This window comes from Taeniopygia guttata, chromosome 6 (genome assembly GCF_048771995.1).
Source record: "Taeniopygia guttata chromosome 6, bTaeGut7.mat, whole genome shotgun sequence".
Classification (NCBI taxonomy): domain Eukaryota; kingdom Metazoa; phylum Chordata; class Aves; order Passeriformes; family Estrildidae; genus Taeniopygia; species Taeniopygia guttata.
The window spans coordinates 13,286,390-13,305,250 of NC_133031.1; the positions used below are offsets into that span (position 1 = coordinate 13,286,390).

General features: G+C 40.6%; 1 protein-coding gene across 13 annotated transcripts in view; it reads right to left on the reverse strand.

Moving 5' to 3' along the window:
* Window positions 1–2,780: 2,780 nt before the first annotated feature.
* Window positions 2,781–18,861, reverse strand: part of ZMIZ1 (zinc finger MIZ-type containing 1) — a 334,738-nt gene continuing 318,657 nt past the window's right edge. For 12 of the 13 annotated variants that reach the window (XM_072931003.1, XM_072931004.1, XM_041717211.2 and 9 more), the window contains 3 exons: window positions 16,702–16,865; window positions 10,821–11,069; window positions 2,781–7,224 (listed from right to left, as the gene is read on the reverse strand). In XM_072931003.1, the coding sequence (XP_072787104.1) occupies window positions 7,117–7,224; window positions 10,821–11,069; window positions 16,702–16,865 (521 nt within the window). In that variant the 3' untranslated portion in view covers window positions 2,781–7,116. The remainder of the gene's footprint in view (window positions 7,225–10,820; window positions 11,070–16,701; window positions 16,866–18,861) is intronic. The other variant, XM_072931008.1, reaches the window with a different exon arrangement.

Consider the following 18,861-nt stretch of genomic DNA (forward strand, 5'->3'; position numbering starts at 1 on the left):
ATAATCCTAAATCTACCTCTTAGGATGTCTAATAAACCCAAAAAGGTGCAGACAAGCCAATGTATTTAGGAGTGGTAAATATTAGTATTAACTCTGCTGTGTAACTGGATCTATCAAAAAGTACGGTGAGGTCAGGATTTGGAAAGATACTGTACAAACCAAGCAGACATATTCAACTGACAGGGGAAAGAACCTTATCTCATCTAGTCCATGAAAGGGAAGGATTTTACAGAAGGCTGTATTTAAATTGTAGGAAACCGATTATGGTCTAGGCAAGGAGTATCTGGAAATGTGGATGAACCACGTGGCAAACCAACCTGTCAGCCCACCTGTGCCATGCTGTCTGCTAATGCCTGCACCAGTTGTGACCTAATTGCTGTCTGCTCGCTTTGCAAACAAAATTGCATCATTGATCAGGTTCCTTGGGGGCCACTTTTATATTCCCCTGGAAAATTCTGTAGACTGATGGAAACAAGGTATCTCAGCAGAAGCTTTCAGTGGTCTGTATGAGACAAGAAAAATCTTGTGTTCTTTTTAGACAGAATAAATACGAGTAGTGCATTGATGCAATGACAGACATTAGGAGCAATATCCTATGTAAGAGTCAGTAGGATTTCAGAGACACAAAGTGGAAAGCTGTAAAAAGGTGACACATTGGTAATAATTAAAAATGTAAAAAAGAAAGGTTCTTGACTCAAACCTTTATGAATGCAGGAAGATTTGTACACATGTGGAATTTAAGCAGATAAAAGAGAAGTCAGTTCTGGTTAATTACACAAACAAATATAACACTAGGTATACAAATGTAAAAAACACATTCTTTAATTTTAAAGGGAAACAGAGAAGGATAACAAGTTAAAGAATTATATATAGAATATAAGGTGAGACCTATACAGCTGTTTTATATGCTGACTAGGTTACCTTAAATGAAAACAAACAGCTCTATGCACAGGACTCCTATCTCCATTGTCCAAGCAGAAAAAAGACAATAGGTCTGTCCCCCTTCCATATTTCTAGTTGTTTTCAATGTTACTCCTGTAAAAAGCATGGTCAAGTGCATGGCAACAGAATACAATGTGCACAAACAAAACAACATGAATCAGAGATCATACTGATGAGGAGGAGCAGAGAAGAAATACAGGGAGATAAGCTTGTTCTGAAGTTGTTCAACAATTGATTAGCATGTGGGTTAACAGAGAAGTCACAGATACTCGTGTAGGCGGCTCTCTGGAAGCACGTGAAGAGTGCATGGCACACAGGACACACTGCCAGGACATGGCAGACACCAGCATCAACTGTATACACACATCTTACCTATCCTGGGGTCCTCAGGTAACATCTGGGAGAAATACCACTTTCAGGATTGTTTCAGCCTCTGCAGACTTCAAAGTAAGCTTGAAAAATGTACAGTGCTTAGGGACATCACGAGCTTTCCTCCAGCTGTACAATGCCAAAGTCAGTTTGCACTATGTCTTGTTGACACTTCTGGGGAGCTTCCAGGGAAACAGAATACCAAAACCAAAATAGTAATTAGTTATGGGCTGAGATGGATAAATACTTTTTGATTCACTACAGTGTACACTGTAACTTGGTTTTATTATGTTATCCTAAACAATCCACTGAAATGGGTAGTGCCGCCAAGGAAGGCACAAATTCAGAGTCAGAAACAAATGATTTTTCCCAATTTTGAGAAAATAAATCCCTAGTCTAGACTTATACATACATATATATATATATTTACACACATACACTTGTGTGTATCTCAACCAACAATGAAGACTAGTGCCCTTGTGGAGGTATGGAATAATTGCCATATGTGCCTGCATAGATACTCATATTGTGAAATGTTTTTTCCCAGGTATTTGAATGTATTTCAAAGGTGGGTTCTGCCTAAATGCTTTCAGAAATGCCATCTGCAAATATAGAGATACTCAGTAGATCTGTTAAACCAAGTTCTCAGATGCAGTGAGTGGTGTCTGTGGCTCCATTCGGTGCACAACTCCAGCAGGACAGGACCTCTGTGTGTTGATGATATCCTGTGTGTACTCCCTGTGTCACCATTCAGCCTGCTTACAGCTGAACAGGTAGGGAAATTAAGCAGATTTGTAAGTCAAAGAATGCATTTAGAAACAAAATGCTTCAGCTTTAAGATGGAGATGCATTAAGAAAAAAAATTGTCTAATTTCACTTTAATGACAGATTCCAATTGAAAGAAAATGATCAAATTTGGAAGAATTTTAACCAAAGGTGCTGGATGTTTAATATCTCCACATGTGCCAATTCCAGAGAGAAGCCATCCTTTCCTGTTATTCATATCACATTAAGATTTAATTTCAAAGTAATTATTACTTGTTTGGGAGAGAGGCAGTGCCCTGCACACTGAACAAGTTATCAATGCCTTTCTTGGCAGGGACTTTTTTCTGTGTGATTCCATATTTGCATTCATAATCTTTTTTTCTCTTTGGTCTCCACAGTGATTCCCACCTTTCCCTTCCTGCAACAAATACTGCTCTGATTAAAAGGTACACCTCATGCAACTGACTTCCACATTAACTCGAACCAGGGAGGGCAAAAGGGAAGTTCATGGTTTCAAAATGAAACTCAAAATTTACAAATCAGCTGCCAATTATTCAGACCTTAATTTTGCAAATTTATTTAGGAAAAAAAATTTAACATGAGCAAATGAGAATAGTTCAGTGTTACAACAGAGTATATAAATGTCTAGCAATAGTCAAATAATTTGATCTTTAAATACAAAATAACCACATGAACACCTAATATACAGGTTTCATCTGAATACATATTTATTAGATAAATATTAGGTTGTCACATCATCTAACTACATACAGTTTTGCAAGACTAAAAATCACAATTATTTTTTCTGACCAGTTTAAAGTATGAAATGATTGCATTGTACTGTACATACAATGTACAAACAAAGACAATGGCCATTTTTGCATGTTACCTCAGATTGTACTTTTTTTTTTTAATTCTCCTCTGATCGTGATATCAAAAATTGTACAAAGTATGAATTTGGTTACAATTTTTTTTAATTTTTTTTTTAATCCCCGTATTTTTCTTCATTATTTCTGTAGCACCCTAAAAATACACAGGTGATAGACTAGTACACGTAAGCTAAATATTACATGTAGATAAAACAAAACAAAGGATCAGAGTATATTACAGAAGTGAAAGTGGAACAAATGCTGAGACTCCACAAACGCTAACAAACAGGATTCATTTTCCACATAAGATGGAGCTTCAAGCTTTTTTTTTCCTGCGAAATAAAAACAATGCACATTCCAAGGAAAATGAATGCATTTCTGTTAACATGTCTCTATTTGTCATTTACATATGTACAGCTGTCCCTTGAGTCTCCGCTGCAGACACTGGCGTGTACTGTCAGTCCTATAATAATGTCTTGGCAGCAGAACTGTAGATCTCTGTGGGTTCTTTCCCAGATGAACTTCCATAGGGAAACGATTAAAAGGTAAACAAACAAAAAAAAGAAGAAAAATACTACTGGAACCTCATATAATAATTAAGCTTTAAAAGAAATGACTGTGATTACCCTATTTGCTAGGTTTTTTCCTCTAAACTTTAGTACGGCAGTGAACAGATAAAAAAATAACTAAATTTTCAGAAGCTTTTTCATATTGACTTCACTATACAGTACCTGATTTTAGGTGACAGATAAATTTTAAAACTGTCTCAAATGTCCAACATTTGGGTGATGGGTAAAAACTGTACTTTCTTTTTTAAGTTCTGCTCAGAAACCAAATATTTCTGTAAGTTTAAAGATGTCAACTGTCTGCTTTAATCATCTGTAACTGTACAAAGCAGATGCCAACACTGCTCCAAACATATTGCTAATATCTATGGGGCTTTTTTTTCCCTTTATGCTTTCCAACAGGTACTTTTAAATGATACATTTGAAATACTAGAAGTTAGCAAAAGGTCAATCCTTAACATACCTGGCTTAAAATACTAATATTGTGTTTAAGAGAAAATTAATTTTAGGTGACTAACTTAGCTGCTCAGGAATCAGTGGAGAATGAAACATGAAATAGAATCAATTTAAAAAATCAGAGCAACCAGTTCCAACTAGTAGTGAGAAATCTTCTTTATTCCCAAACCTATGGCTTAAGGAATTTACCCCTCCAAACAGAAAGAAACTAACTCTAAGGGCATAAAGTCAGTTTATCATTAGCCACCTCTGCACATGACTTCCAGACCTATATAAAAAAATGCAGCAATAAAACAGGGGGAAACTACTACAGCAAAATGGCTACACAACACATCCGTATCAGTAACTGAACAATGGTCTTTCCTAGGAACTGTGTGATAGCAGCACCACACCACAACCATATTACCATGTATTACAGCAAGGTATCTTTAATATTCTGCACAGATCCTCTACAGGTTGTCAAGCCTACATAAGAAAAAAGACACTTCTAAGCAGAATAAAATATACTATACTGTTTCCCTCCCCCACCCACCAACATCCCTAAGTGTCTTTGCCCCAGTTTCAGAGACTGGAGCACCAGTACAGCGATATAAATACGGTACCATACAGATTTGCTGCTTCCCTTAGTGCATCTTTACCTGGTCAGACAGCTGGTCCTGCGTGTTCTGCTCACTTGGGCAAATGAACAAACTCTGCCATTACCAGCTCACGATCACCCACAGTCAATGAACACTGGCTGATCAGTTGGGGTTACTTTTTCCCTAGGCAATCACTTTTTCCCTAGGCAAACACAATTATGTTTTCATGACAGAGCTGGGCCCTGATTATCCAGGTACTGCCTGATGTATCAATTCGTTCATCATATAAATGGATATGAAATTTGGGCTAACTTACTGAAAGAAAATAGGGGGGGAAAAACCCAAAACCCAACTCCCTTATTCTGTTAAAGAACCCTCAATTTTCTTTTTTAAAAAAGGACCCATATTTTTCTTCAGACAAGGTATTTAAAAACACCAGCAAAAGTATAACCAGGTCATGAAAATGTTGAATATTATCAAAGACGATACTAAAATATTCACAAAGATATTTACAATAGCAATTCTTAAAATAATTGATTTTGCATAATGAACAGCGCCTTTCTTAAAAAAACTTGAAAGAGGAAAAATATAAGTGTGGGACCATTTCTACATAATACGTTTGACAGATTCAATACTCCTACTGGAAAATAAAAGAACTAAACCGCCATTTCCTTTAATATCTACAGCAAGGTGCTGCTGACTAGCATATATATACCACAATGCATGTACAGCAGTAGTGGGAAACATTAACAAAAAGAGCAAAATAAAACAAAAAATGTAGAGAATTTACAAATATGACTTTGGTGAGGAAAGCAAACCCAGAGTCGTAAGCACAGAGCATGCCATTTACAGCATTGCAAACTAAACACAGAGGGCTAGGAAGCTAACTAGTCAAACTGACAGAAACAAACAAAATTTTGCCTGGCACTTCAGTTTAAAACGCATTGTGGCGAGCAAATGAAGGGCGTTTGATTGCATTTGGGAAGAGGAAAAGGAGTAGGGTCAAATATACTTTAGTATCAAAAGAAACAAAACCAGTAACTGTACAGAGGGGAAAAGCTGAAATGTTGCACCACGAGGGCAAAGTTGGCACACATGCACTTCTTACACAGCTACTGTACATCATTTATAAGAGTGAGAGAGAGACAAAGAGCACAGAAATGGGCACAGAAGCAATAGGAAGCTCATGCAGGAGCAGCAACCACACGAGAAGCAAAGATCACAGGGGCAAGACAGTAATTATGGCAGCAGGGTCTCTTGAGGGCAGTAGCAATCTACTGACAGGTACTTATTCTCCCCGCACTCGGTCCTTCAGAAGAGCTCATCCCAGCAGCCAAAGTTTAAAAAAAGAAACTGAAGGAGAAGAAAAGGAAAAGGCGGAAGTATCTGTAACAGTCACGAAAACAGAAAGCAAAGCAAAACTAAAATGAAGCTGTAAGACGTCTGTCCAATGTCAATGCCCCTTCTCAAGCTGATTATTAAAAATAATTATGCAGAAAATGATGTTACTCCCCCTCCATCCTGCAATGATTTCCTCGCTGCCTTCAACCCAGCTTGTCTTACTATGCCTTGTGCAGTACAGACAGTGACACAAACTCTGGGGGCACCGAAGGCTGTAGTAATAATCAAGAACAGTTTGGTTTGCATCCCCCCTCCCTCTCTTTTCCATTATGTATGGCATACATGGCAATAAGATCTATTACAGAAATCTCTACAGCTGGATGTTAACACAGTCAGAAATGGTACTGATTTGAAACCAAATCACAAAAATCCCTAAACATTGCAAACTTTAAAAAAAAAAATTCCTGGGTGCTTCCAATCTGTGTGCTGGACCAGAGGAATCCTCTGCAAAGAGATGGTAAAGATCCCTGTGCTTGCAGAAATCCTGACACCCACGGCTGGGCCTGAAGATCTCAGGACTGAAGTCGCATTAGCTAAACTGCTGCTCCCTCTGACAGGCCTGTGTGTCTTCCCTAACTTTGCCACTTGACTGTAGGATTTGTGCTTTTTTGAGCTTTGTAGGTGTTTTTTTTTTAATTTTCTGTGTGGCCAGGATAATAATTCCAAGGCAAACCCACGGCTGGAGGGGGGCAGAGGAGAGGTGGGGTAGAGGGAGATACAGTTTCAAAAAAATGGAAGAACAAGCATTGTAAAGACACTCTGAGACGGGTCAGTTAAAGACAGTTCCATTCTGTTGATTTTTCTTCCCTTGCCAAGATTCGGTTTTGCCAAGATACTTCACACTATGTTTATCACAGAACTCTCTCTCTAGAGGATGAACACCAAATGGGGTTTCCAATAGCTGCACAACTGTCTATGCTTCTTTGTCACATGTAGCATGGCAGACTCGGAGATTACTGCGTTTGTTTAACTTTTGTATTATTTTCTCCCGTCGCTTTCGCAGTCTTTGAAGCTAACAAAAGCAGTTCTGAGATGAAGAAAGCAGGGAGTGCACCATTGGATCGAGTTGTGAGGTTTTTTTTCTTCTCTTGTGGAAAAGGAGTGTTAAGATTCCTCGCTGTGCAGCCACACGTGTGAACAAGTGAAAAGGATGGGAGAATATATATGGTTTCAGTTGTTCTCAAAGAGAGACAGAAGGTCATCATTGCTATTGCTTGGCAAATCAGGAGGATCCAGGTATGAAAGCAGCTCATCTGGATTTGTGAGTTCTGGAAGCAGCTATAAAATACAAAGATAAAATAAAAATTACAGATAACAGACACAATTGAGAAAAGAAAGGGATTAAACACCACACATTCCTGGAATCTGGTTTTCATAACAATATATCGAAATACAACAGAAGGCAGCGTCACAAGCCTAACACCCTCAGATGATGCAGTATCCAATTGCCTGTGAAAGTCTCTGTGACTCAGTTTTTACCTGTGAATTACATTATCATCTCAGTTAGGGTTTCTCAGTCCACCTCCCCATCATATTGCCTGGCTCGTGATGCTGACAAAAACCTCTGGATAAATGCTCATTATGGATGCTTCCTATAAAACACTGCATAAACATTTGAAACATGCACTTTGAGTAATCCATATTTGAGCTTTAAGGTAGATGGGTAAAGGCTGGTCTGGCTCTCACACATCAGTTTGATGGCCACCCAAAGCCTGCAACTCTACAGAAGGAGGCAGCCCTGGCCTTTCCTCACCCTCAGAACTCCTCAGAGCACTGATCTACGTTCTGGGACAGTGACCTGGAGTAAGAAACTCACCAAGGGTTAAAGCAATCAACAAATCAGGGGAAGTGGGAAAAAAAAAAAAACAATTGAGGAGGAGTATGGATAGAGAAGTGGCAAGGCAGGTGGGTGAGTCCTTCTCCTTTCTGTGGCAGGAGTTTACAGTGCTTGGTTACTTACTTGACTACAGCATTACATGCAATTCCAGACATTTTAAAGGGTCACAGGTGTAACACTCTATCCAACAGAAGATGACCTAATCTGCACAGTGCTTTAAAGTATCAAAACAAATAGCTATGGGACTTCAATTTGTATTTCCATTAATACTGTATTCCAGTTATAAAATTTTGTTTTTCAAACCGCCAGAACACATTCCTTTTGATCTGACAGATGACAAGCACATCATAACTCCCGGGTTGTGCATCAGGCAATGTTTTCTGCTTTATAATGCATCTTGCCCTTTCCTAGGCAAATATAAATGTGTCATATATAAAAAATCGCAGGGAACAGTTTGTAATAAAGCCCTTTTATGTTCTGCATTGTTTTAAAGACAGAAAAATATAGACTGTTTTAACAAACTTAGGTACAAGAAATTAATTTTAAGTTGTTCTATATTTTCAAATATTGTAAAACCAAAAGCCTTACCACTTCAATTTAACAAATAAATACTGAATTTATATGCTTCTATTACTTGTGCAAATTAAACTTCATTTTCTAACATTATATGGATAAACAATTTTTTCAATAAGCTAAACATGAAATGCCAAAAAAAGTTTATTGATTTCTAAGCATTTTGAAATAATGCAATGTCAAGTTTATATAAACAGAATCTCCCAGAAGGAATCTTCTTCTTAAGCTACCACCTCATTTTGTTCATGGTAAAAATGCTATTGCCATTGTACGGAGTTATGAGACTTTTAAATGTGCTTCACCTACTATCATAATTTTTTTATGAGTACATCATAAAAAACACAAAAAAAAAAAAGTCCAAAAGAAAATGGCAGCCCCACCAAGTGTGGAGAAATAAAAAAAGTTATTGAATTTGTCCTACAATTTTACAACTCGTTCTTAAAAATTTAAATTGTCTATGAGACTCATTCTTGTATACCAGGGATTTTAAAAAAAGTTTAAGAGTGGAAGTTTTAAACCATAGTATGTGAAGTTCAGTCTGTGAAATTCAGTCTGTGAAGTTGAAGGCTTCTGAGTCATGAGGATGACCTCGGCTTCCCTCAGTCAGAGGGGTCAGGCAGCACAGCTGGCCTCCCGCCCCACTGGTGTGAAAACCAGAGACCTCAGTCAGGACTTGCTGGGAACTGAGAGTGCTGTGCTGGAGCAGGGACAGAAGAGAGAGGAGTGCCAAAGCCTGTGAGGGGGTGATGGGGACAGAAGCTACAGGAATGTGCCAGATTTAGGGTAGAGTTTGGAGAAGTGTACCCTGTGCTCCTGAAGTGCAAATTGAGAGGTCTAACTAGTGATTTCAGTCTTGAGCCTCTGCTGTCACAAGCACCCGTGCAGATCTCTCCTGTCTGTGCCTGCATCCATATGAGGTGGATTCTTTAACCCAGGTTAAACCTTAGACTGCATCTCACTGAATTCCTGCAGAATGACCGTGACTGTGTCAGTAGGGAGTAGGCCAAGTTGCCCACAGTACAGTGCCCTGTTTGTTTTGCTGCATATTCAGCCAGGTTCCACAACACACCCATTAAAATCTGATCAGATTCATAGTAATTTCCAGTAAGTTTACTGTAGTTCCCACACTGTACAGCACTTGCCTCCCATTAAGAATCCAGCAATCCTTCATCAGTGATAATCACAGTACTGTGGTAAGCGTACAGATTTTTGTACTTTACCTCTCACCAAGGAATGGGTGCCTGATCCATAACAAAATACTGTATGTTTCTTAAATATTAGAAGAAAAAAAAAGACATTTTAATTTCACCTTTCAGTATTGTTCAGACAGGGTCCTTAAGGGTTCAGAACTTCAACTACCACGTGAACTATTGCTCCCAAAGGATGTGCACACAACCATATTGTGTGAAACAGCAGAAGTTGCCTCACTGGTCACTGTTCTGCAGCATCCTGGACCTCTATCTGTCCCCTAACACCTTCCCTCCCCTGTGATGCTGCCTGCCAGCCCAGTGCTCCTGTGTGACAGGGGAGATGCAAGTATACAGCAACAGCAAATACAGATATAAATCCAAGGCACAGAAGCGAACATATCTCTAAGGAAATTAACTGTGCAGCAGCAGACTTTGGAACAGACAAAAGATACACATACAGGAATGCATGACTCAAACAAAAAATTCAATTCTAGGGCAGAGGATTTATATTTTGGGAGGTAGATGGCTAACCAGAGAGATATACTTCAAGTAAGTCACTTCCAACTCCACTGAATCGATGTTAAGAGATGGAACACTACTTTTGGCCTTTAAACTAGACTTCATTTAGCTGTAAGCTGCCTTCCATGGTGGCTAAGGAGGCAGAAAATGTCCTTGCTGTTTACTTCCCTGTGTGGTGTACTGGGAGGAGGAACTTACGCTGCTGAGCCACCCACAAGAGCAGGTATGGAAGGGCATAGAGTGTTTCTGGCTGCAGGGAGCAGGGACAGTGCCACACTGTGGGTGGCCAGCACAGATCCTGCTCCTGCTGGCCAGGACGTGCCGCAGGGCTCAGCGCAGAGCTCACTTGGCACAGCAACACCGCAGTCAGAACCACACACAGCTCTGTCCCTCCTTCTATCCAGGCACTGCAACAGCCTCAGGGTCTAGGAGAGCACAGCCCGACCAGCGCCGTGCTGGGAAAGGAGGAGACGGCTCCCAGCCTGGTGCCTGAGCTGCTGCCTAAAGAGATGCCTGCCTTGGTGCTAGGAAGGGGCTTATGGTTCGCACACCACGCAGCTGCTCTGACCAGAACCATCCGTTCTCCCAGCAGGTCGGGAGTGCCCTGTCACCTTGGCTGCAGCAGCTGCGCCCATGTACCAAAGCATGAGGATGGCATGTGCTGTGGAAGCGGGTCCCCTCCCCGCCCGCCCCGCCCTCCCGCGCGATGCAAGCGCACGCTATGGCAGGCAGATGAGAGTATGACACAGACTTACATCCAGCGAGGGCTCCGGCATGTCGGGTGCTCCCTGTCCACCAGCCTGACCCTCTAAGGCTGAGGAGGGGTTAAAGGTCAGGTCACTGTGTGGATGGTTGCTAGAAGCGGCCGGGGGCGGCTGCCGGGACTGCTGGGTAGGAGGCCCGCTGTGATGTAATGGCTGCCCTGACTGGCTGCTGGGGTGAGGGACGTGCAAACCTTGCTGCATGGAAGTATGGGACTGATCAGTGCTGCCGGGATGAGGGATCTGCGGAGGAGGAAAAAAGCAGGAAAAGAAAGTGAGGCCACAAGGTACAGTGCTCGCGGTGCCTGACTCTGTAACTGCATGTTATAAAACAAAATAAATTAAAAAATGACACACACAACAAAAAACCCCAGCAAAACCAATCAACGAACAACAACAACAAAAAAGAAATAAAAAAGCGCCACTGGAAAAGGAAACTCCATATCCCAATGCTGGAGGAAGTGTTTCAGCTCTTTGAAGGTTGTCTGCAAGGGGAAAAAACACATTGAACTTGTGCTGTTGGTTTGCTTCCTTGTAATGTGGAAAACTGTGTATGAAGATGCAAAACAATGCACCACAAAGAGGAGGGAAGGAGGCTTATGGGTGCTGCTCAGCATTAGCAAGGCAGATGCTTTTGCCCTAAAAAATGTTATGAATGAACAGAGAATTTGCTGAATGATCCCTATGCCAGGAAACTCATTAACTGACAAAATGCATCATTTCTGCTCAGCTCCCCTGTTCAGGAGCTTCCTGACACTGCAGCCTATTCCTGTCTCAGCTCTTTACAAACATCTTGCAAACACCAGCTCCTCCCCACTCCTTCCCTCCTTTTCTTCTCAGAATGCAACACCCCTGTTAAACACTGAAGGTTCTGAGAGAACCAAGGCAGCTCAGGAAGCACATTCCCCACCATGAGCCAAGCTGGTGTGGGTGGCTGCACACCTGCTGACTGCAAAGTACACTGCTTTAACTTCAACTAAGCCAACAATCACACTCTGCTTTGTATTCATGATGTTGATGAGTTGTCTAACAAGAGCGTAGTGTTTTTTATATTTTCTGTGGGGAATAACTAGCAATCCACATGTGTCTTCCTAACCCTATTACTGAATGGGGGAAAAGTCTTTCTCACATGACAGAGAAGCAATAAAAATGCACAAGTACAATTCTTCCTTCTGCTGCATGTCACATCTAATGCTAGTCGGTTCTCTGGGGCTTGACCTTGGTGCCACGAGAAAGAAGTGTCTGAATGCTTCAGAATCAGATATCTCATGTTAATTGGGTATATGGAGAAACAAAAAATGTAAACATTTTTTGAGGAATGCTACATATTGGACAAAGTGAAGCTGAAATAAAAGAACAAATACATTCAACAACAGCATGAAATTCATCCAGCCAAGCCAACATAAACAAGCAAAATGTTATGTCAGAATTCACCCTTTCATATCACATAAACTGCTAAGTTATCTTAACCTCAGCCTTCAGCTTTGAAAGCAAAAGGAAGGTTATTACAAAACTTAATTAAAATGTTCCCATAAAAAAAAAAACTAGAGAAACAAGTATTTTTAAAAATACTTTTCACTACTTTTAAGTAAACTGAACTGATCCACTGGGACAGTCACACTAAACTGCATGGAGGTCCTTTTCAATACTTCGGTATTACGAAGGTTTGTGCAAATTATTCTACCTGCATGGTATTTGGCTCTCTATCTCATATAAGATTTTAAAGTAAATGGTAAAAAGTACTGATATACATTTCTCCATTGGGGTCATAGTTTGACTTCTTGAAAAACATTCTCCAACACTGTTGTTACTGTAGGGGAAAATTTGTACAAAATCTGCCCACAGATTGCACTTAATGTAAAAGAATTTGCAGCCCAAAAACTTTGCAGGAGTCCAAGTATAAGTAGATGTCTGTCTTAATAGTACTGTTTCCTTCCTCACTCATTGAGGACACATGCAACAGGAAGTATGGAAATTAGAAAGCTTAATAATAACAACAAAAATTAAAAAGCAATGTATAATACTGTTGTTAATATGGGAAACCAGTTTCTGGAATAAACCAAACCCAAACAGGATTATATTGAAGAATGAATTTAATTTATCCCTGATGCATAAAGCAAGGGTCATGCTAACATGTGTATATAAATAATTATTTTAACCAGGAGAGGCATTCATATACTCTCAGACAGATTTCAAAACAAATAAGTAGGTTATAAATTCTACATTGTGTTTGTACAGGCAAAGATTTAAATATATATTTAGTTGATAACACAGTCACTTGGGTCCTTAGACAATGGGTGTATAGGGACCAATTGTTTATTGTAAGACTGAGGGCAATCATATTCTTTGAAGAGCCATCGCAGATTCCAAATCCATCTGACTTAGGCCACTGACACCATCAGCCCCTCAGTGAGAAAGCAAAATGCTCAGAATTGGAACATTTTCCATTTGCATTCAGCTAACTGATGATAAGTTTGCTATGGTGCAAACACATTTTAAGCAACACACTTTGAGTATGTTTAACTTGCACCTGCAACTCTCACCATTTTATTCTGAAAGCACTGACCCCCATTATGAATGCAGAGTGTAACAATTGATTGCTTGCACAATAAGATAATTCCAGAGTTGTTTTTAGTGGCATAAGCTTTGGCACTCTTAAAGCATTTACAGTCTATAAAAGAAAAGATTATAGCAGACAACTACATCTTCAGTTTAACAGCACAGTGCAACATGACTCTACAGCCCAACAGTGACCTCTAGGAGTGCTGAGATGTACAGCTGTGGAGTAATAGGGCCTGTCACTACACAGCAATATTCTTTCTGTTTCTGGAGAAAATTATTAGTGAGAAAAAAATCCCCAGGTTAAGTCAATGGTTTATATTTCTCTCCATTACCAGGGTCACAGTTTTACCATCTCTTTTGCTGTGTTAGCTACCAAAACTGTTAAAAGATGCCATCCTGCCTACCCTGCTGATGTTCTTGGTCACTTTTCCCATCCACCTGTTTGCCATGTCTGCAAGGTGAAACCTTGTATATATGCACTGAATTTCCCCACCCTGCCCCTGAATTAGTTTCCAGTCACATCAGTACCTGGGTACAGATCACTTCATGATCTGGCTGCAGTAACACTTTTGCACGTGTGAGGGGGAGGAGAAGTGAAAATACAAACAAGAGCAATAACTTTTTACAGTAGTACCAGCTCATATCCCCTCCCTGTGTGTATGAACCTATGGTGCCATCATCCATTGCTCAGTCACTCCTTATACTGTGTGCAAGAAGCACTAAACTAGAGCTAACTGAATTCTCCGTTGTCTAAAATGCAGTTACAATTTCAGAAAACAAACAGGAGCTGCCATGATTGTGGCAGCTGTTCTGTAGCAATCTTGCACTGTTGTGGTATCTGTTCCACAGCTCTCAAAACACTCTATGCTGGGGAAGAGGTATTCTGGTCACGTTTCAGGTCCTGATTTTTTTCTTCTTCTATAGGAGTGGAACTGCAGTGTTAAGGGAAGGAAATTTTGATTGATCCATCCCTGGTTACCCAGCCCTAAATACACTGAGCAAATTTCCTGGAGTGACCTACAGGGTATGTCTGGAGGGATCAACTTTCTCTGCCTACCACTGTGTAAGGGCCACCACATACATCTTCAAAATAGGACTGCTAGGAACTTCCTCAGCAGCATTCAGCTCCAGTAAGAGAGACCTCAGGTCTAAGAGGACAGAACATCCAATCCCAACTCACCTTGTAAATGGCCAAAGGGAATAGTATGTGCAACTACAAAAAGCTGCTAACTGTGTAAAAGGAAAGACAAAGCCAGAGAAGAACATAGGCAGTATCTTAAAACCTTGGTTCAATCACACAATTTGTTTGTAGTTGTTTTTGTATGAAGCGTCTCCTCAAAGACATGCAATTACACAATTTAGGAATGTGTTAAAGGCATGTATTTCTCTAAAAGCAGTGATTTTAAACATGCCTTTCTGGAGTGTCTGCTACAGACAAACAGTTAATTTTGAGAGAAAAGAACAAAAGAGAGACAATAAGAAAGAGGAAAGCAGAGATTTTATAACACTGAAAAGGCTGTGTGGGAGCACTAAGAGTCCTCAAATATGGACTGAAAACTGCACAGGCATATTGACAAGGTTAATCTAATTCTCCTCTGCTAAAAGACCTGAAAACTGATCCTCATTACAGAAAACCAGCCACTGACATAATGTAGGAATCTGCTTTAGCACTGCTCCCTATTCCCAAATGGTATTGCTTGAGTATCATGATAGATGAGGGGGAAGTGAGGCAAAAGTGTACTTTAATTGCCAGCTACCATAAGCAAGTATTAAATGTGCTACAGGTTGGCCCACAGAACTGGAAGTCCATTAACATTTGCCTAGATACACTCCCACAGCTCTGGAATGTGCATAGCTTTGAGAAACTTCCACCTCTGCTATATATAAACAGTCCCATTTTCCGAAAGCTACAAATTCTTCACTTTTATGTTCAATTACTTCATATCCTACCGCTTCAGAAATTTCACCAGGGCAACTACCACAGCAAAGGTATGGCTGATGAAGTCAAGAGGCAGGTGCCAGATAATGGGAAGCAAAGAATAACTCCCTGTGAAGGAAAGCAGCTGTGAGTGGTTCAGGCTGGTTCACCCATTTCCTCTCACTACTGTGTGGTTGATTCTTGTGCAGATAATTCTGACCACTTGGTGCTATATATGCAGAATCCGTCAATGCAAAAAGTATGTTTGCAGCATGTTTGTCCTCCTTTATAAGCCTGTAAAGTGGTAAAGTCATTACAGTTTCTGGACTCTTCCTTTGCAGACAGTCTTGGTACCTGGACTCTTTCCAAACTATATGAGAACTCTTCCTCCACTCTCTTCTATTTCTCACCATCCTCCTTGGAAAACCCACTGCCAGCCAGAGGAGACATTGACTGAGTAGGCTTTTGCTGAGCATCTGCTACCATGTTTCCTCATTACATTCTGAAATTGTGCTTTCTAGGATTCACTAAAGACACAGCACATATGACTTGTCAAGTTAAACATCCTTCCTGTGCAGTAACAGTGCACTTTAAACCCCCTGCTCTGCAACTTAAATGAACAAAAAAGGAGGTATACACACCCCACACACAGAGTTAAAATAGATGACTAACCATGCCTGAGAGCTAAATGCTGCTGGTAGCTTTTCTACCACCTAGTTCCTGCAATACTGCATTTTCTGGAGATATATAAAGTTATGTATAGAAAACTCAGTGCTCTGAGCAAGCTGCTTTTCCAATACACAGTTCTGCCTCATTTGAAACCTGAGGGACCTCTACTTTTCAGTCTCTTACATTGATATTTTCAGACCAGTGGCAGTGTCTCTCCTTGAAATCTGCAAACTTGTCCTATTACCAAAAGTTTAAAAGTGCCTTTCATGCTTCTTGAGTAGAATTCCCCCTCAAAATGCTTTGATGCAAATTTTGCCCTCAGAGAAAAAGCCAGGGAAGATATTGTCCCTGCTCTGAAGTCATCCAATATCTTGCTTTAACAAGCTGTCTCTTGGAGATGGATATTCACAGTCCTGCTGGCCTAGAGAATGAAGTACATTTTTTTTCATGTGTCAGAGAAAAGCACAATGATTAATACAAGCACACTGAGCCAGGTTCTTTCTTTCAGATAAACAAGTTTAAATGACAATTCAAAAAGTGCAGAAATGCTTTTCCAAAAACTCAAAATGGTCAGAAACTAAAAATTGGCATTTCTGGCATTTCTCAAAACTACTCTATTTCTCCAACTTCCCACAGTCAAAGGAGTTCATAAGGTAAGTCCATCAGCTGGAGGAGAGTTCCTTACCCCCACAAATGAGATTCTATGTGCCCAGCACCATTACTTACAGATTCCTGCATGGGGTGACTGAGAGGTTTGTCGAGAGCTGCCATGCTGCTCGGCATGTCTGGGGGATGTGACAGCTGTGGCCCATGCATGAAGTCATTCATAGATGTGCCACCAGGATTCCCATGCGGGAAGTCAAAATTGCCATGACCTTGGTAACTGTTGCCTGAAAGAGAAACAGATGTGATTTGTTTCCAATGTTGATCTCTCCGAGTATCTTGCAGGAGCTGTGTGATGTGACGCCCTCCCTGCACAGCACAGGGAACTGTGACACTGAATTGACAAAGCTGTGCCCCCAGTGCTGAGCGAGTGGGGACAGGGCACTTGGCTTCCAAACACTGGCTGCTGCAGTAATTCTTTTATGTGCTGGAACTAATTGAAAACTGCTGGCATTTTGAAAAACTATTGCCAAGTCACCACATAAACTTAACCATGCCGAGAAGTAAACAGGATATTAAATTCTATGGGATATTTGTATCTGGAAGCATCTCAGTGTAACTGAGACTGACTGCCCAAGTCCCAGATTATTTATAGGACACCTGTGTTATTTATGGCTGTGCTTCCATACACTCAGTAAGACTGTAGCATTGCTTCAGCTTCTGATGAAAGATGCCACAATACGAGTTCATAACACAGTCTCTACTCTATCCCTTCATAAAAGGCATAGAAGAGGTGTTCATATCTAATTAGGGCTCCCAGAAAATTTATAAAATTCACTTGACTGACTGGATTTACACACATATCTTGAAGCAGGCCTGGAGTCCCCTGCTGCTCTGCAGGACAAGTACTGTAGGATCACTGTCCATAGGGATCCAGCCCACCTCAGTCCAGGGATCTTCCCAATTCTAAAGCAAGCAGGCATTCCAATACAGGGATTTTACTCTTCATAATTTTTGTCAAGATTCCTCTCTTAACACTTCCAACTCGGATATCAGCTCTAGTGGCTTATTTGCCATGAACAGCAAACAGTGAATTAAAGCCATTCACCTGTTTCATACAAACAACTGAACTGCACGATACTGAGCTCTGAAATAACAGCAATAGCTTTGGAGCTTGCACCAAGAGCCTGCAATTTGTCAGTAGAAGTAGAGCAGTTTTAAATATTCAGCTCAAGAAGAGAGTTTGACAAACTGAAGTAGTTGCATCATTTGCTCTTTAGCACAGCTTCACAAGCAGAAGTTTAATCTTGGAGGAATAGTAGTCATTAGCCATGTAAGAGTACTTCTCAAAGATGTCAGGACTTTGATCTATCATGTAAATACTGCAGAGCCTTACTAATTCTCATTTTGTTAAGCTGCAAACTGGATGAGTCTCACAGAACATAGCTGGTCTTGCCTTGCATCAGGAATAATTAATTAACACGCAGCTGGAATGTGGTCCTGTAGTACTGAATATTTGTTATGTTTGCAAATTAAACTTCACTATGCTTCCTGTCAAACCCAAATAAACAAACATACACCACAGTAGTAATACTACTACTACATTGCTCTAAAGAACTGTTAATCAGAGGACATTATGTAATTGCAATCACTAAGTTTCAGTGCACATATTGATGGAGAATAAAGATAAAGGCAGCATGCCCAGGGAGTTACAGCCATGCAGCAGTAAACCCCACTCTGCAGCAAGAGCAGTGCCATGTGCTGAGGGAGTGACCTGTCAGACATTTAGGATAATTTGGCACACTGTGCTGACATCCCTGTTGCAGGGCAAATAGAGCGTGGGTTTCACCTGCCAGTGGGGACTCAGGGCTCCAAGGAGCAGTCATTACCTCTGCTGCAGGACCTGTAGGGAAAGGCAGCAAAATAACAGGCTAGGCAGCCATGCTCACAACAAAGCCTAAACCCCACGTGTGATGTGGCTATCCTGTCTGCTCCTGAGTATGAGCTGGAAATATGGTGAGGAATAGCTCTGTTCTCAGGCTCTGACTGCACTTCACTCCTACTAAATGAGGGAAAAAAATGTGATTCAGTGCTCTTGGCTTTGTTATAGTAATCATTCATCTGTTTGAAAACCTTGTAAGTTTTATCATCTGTCATCAGTTTTGCAGTCACTGGAGCAAATTAACCGTATTTTGCACGCAATCTATATTTTTCTTCAACGCCTGCAAAAAGCACATGTATCACCTTGTAATCAATTTGGGGATTCTGATAGTGTGAACAGTT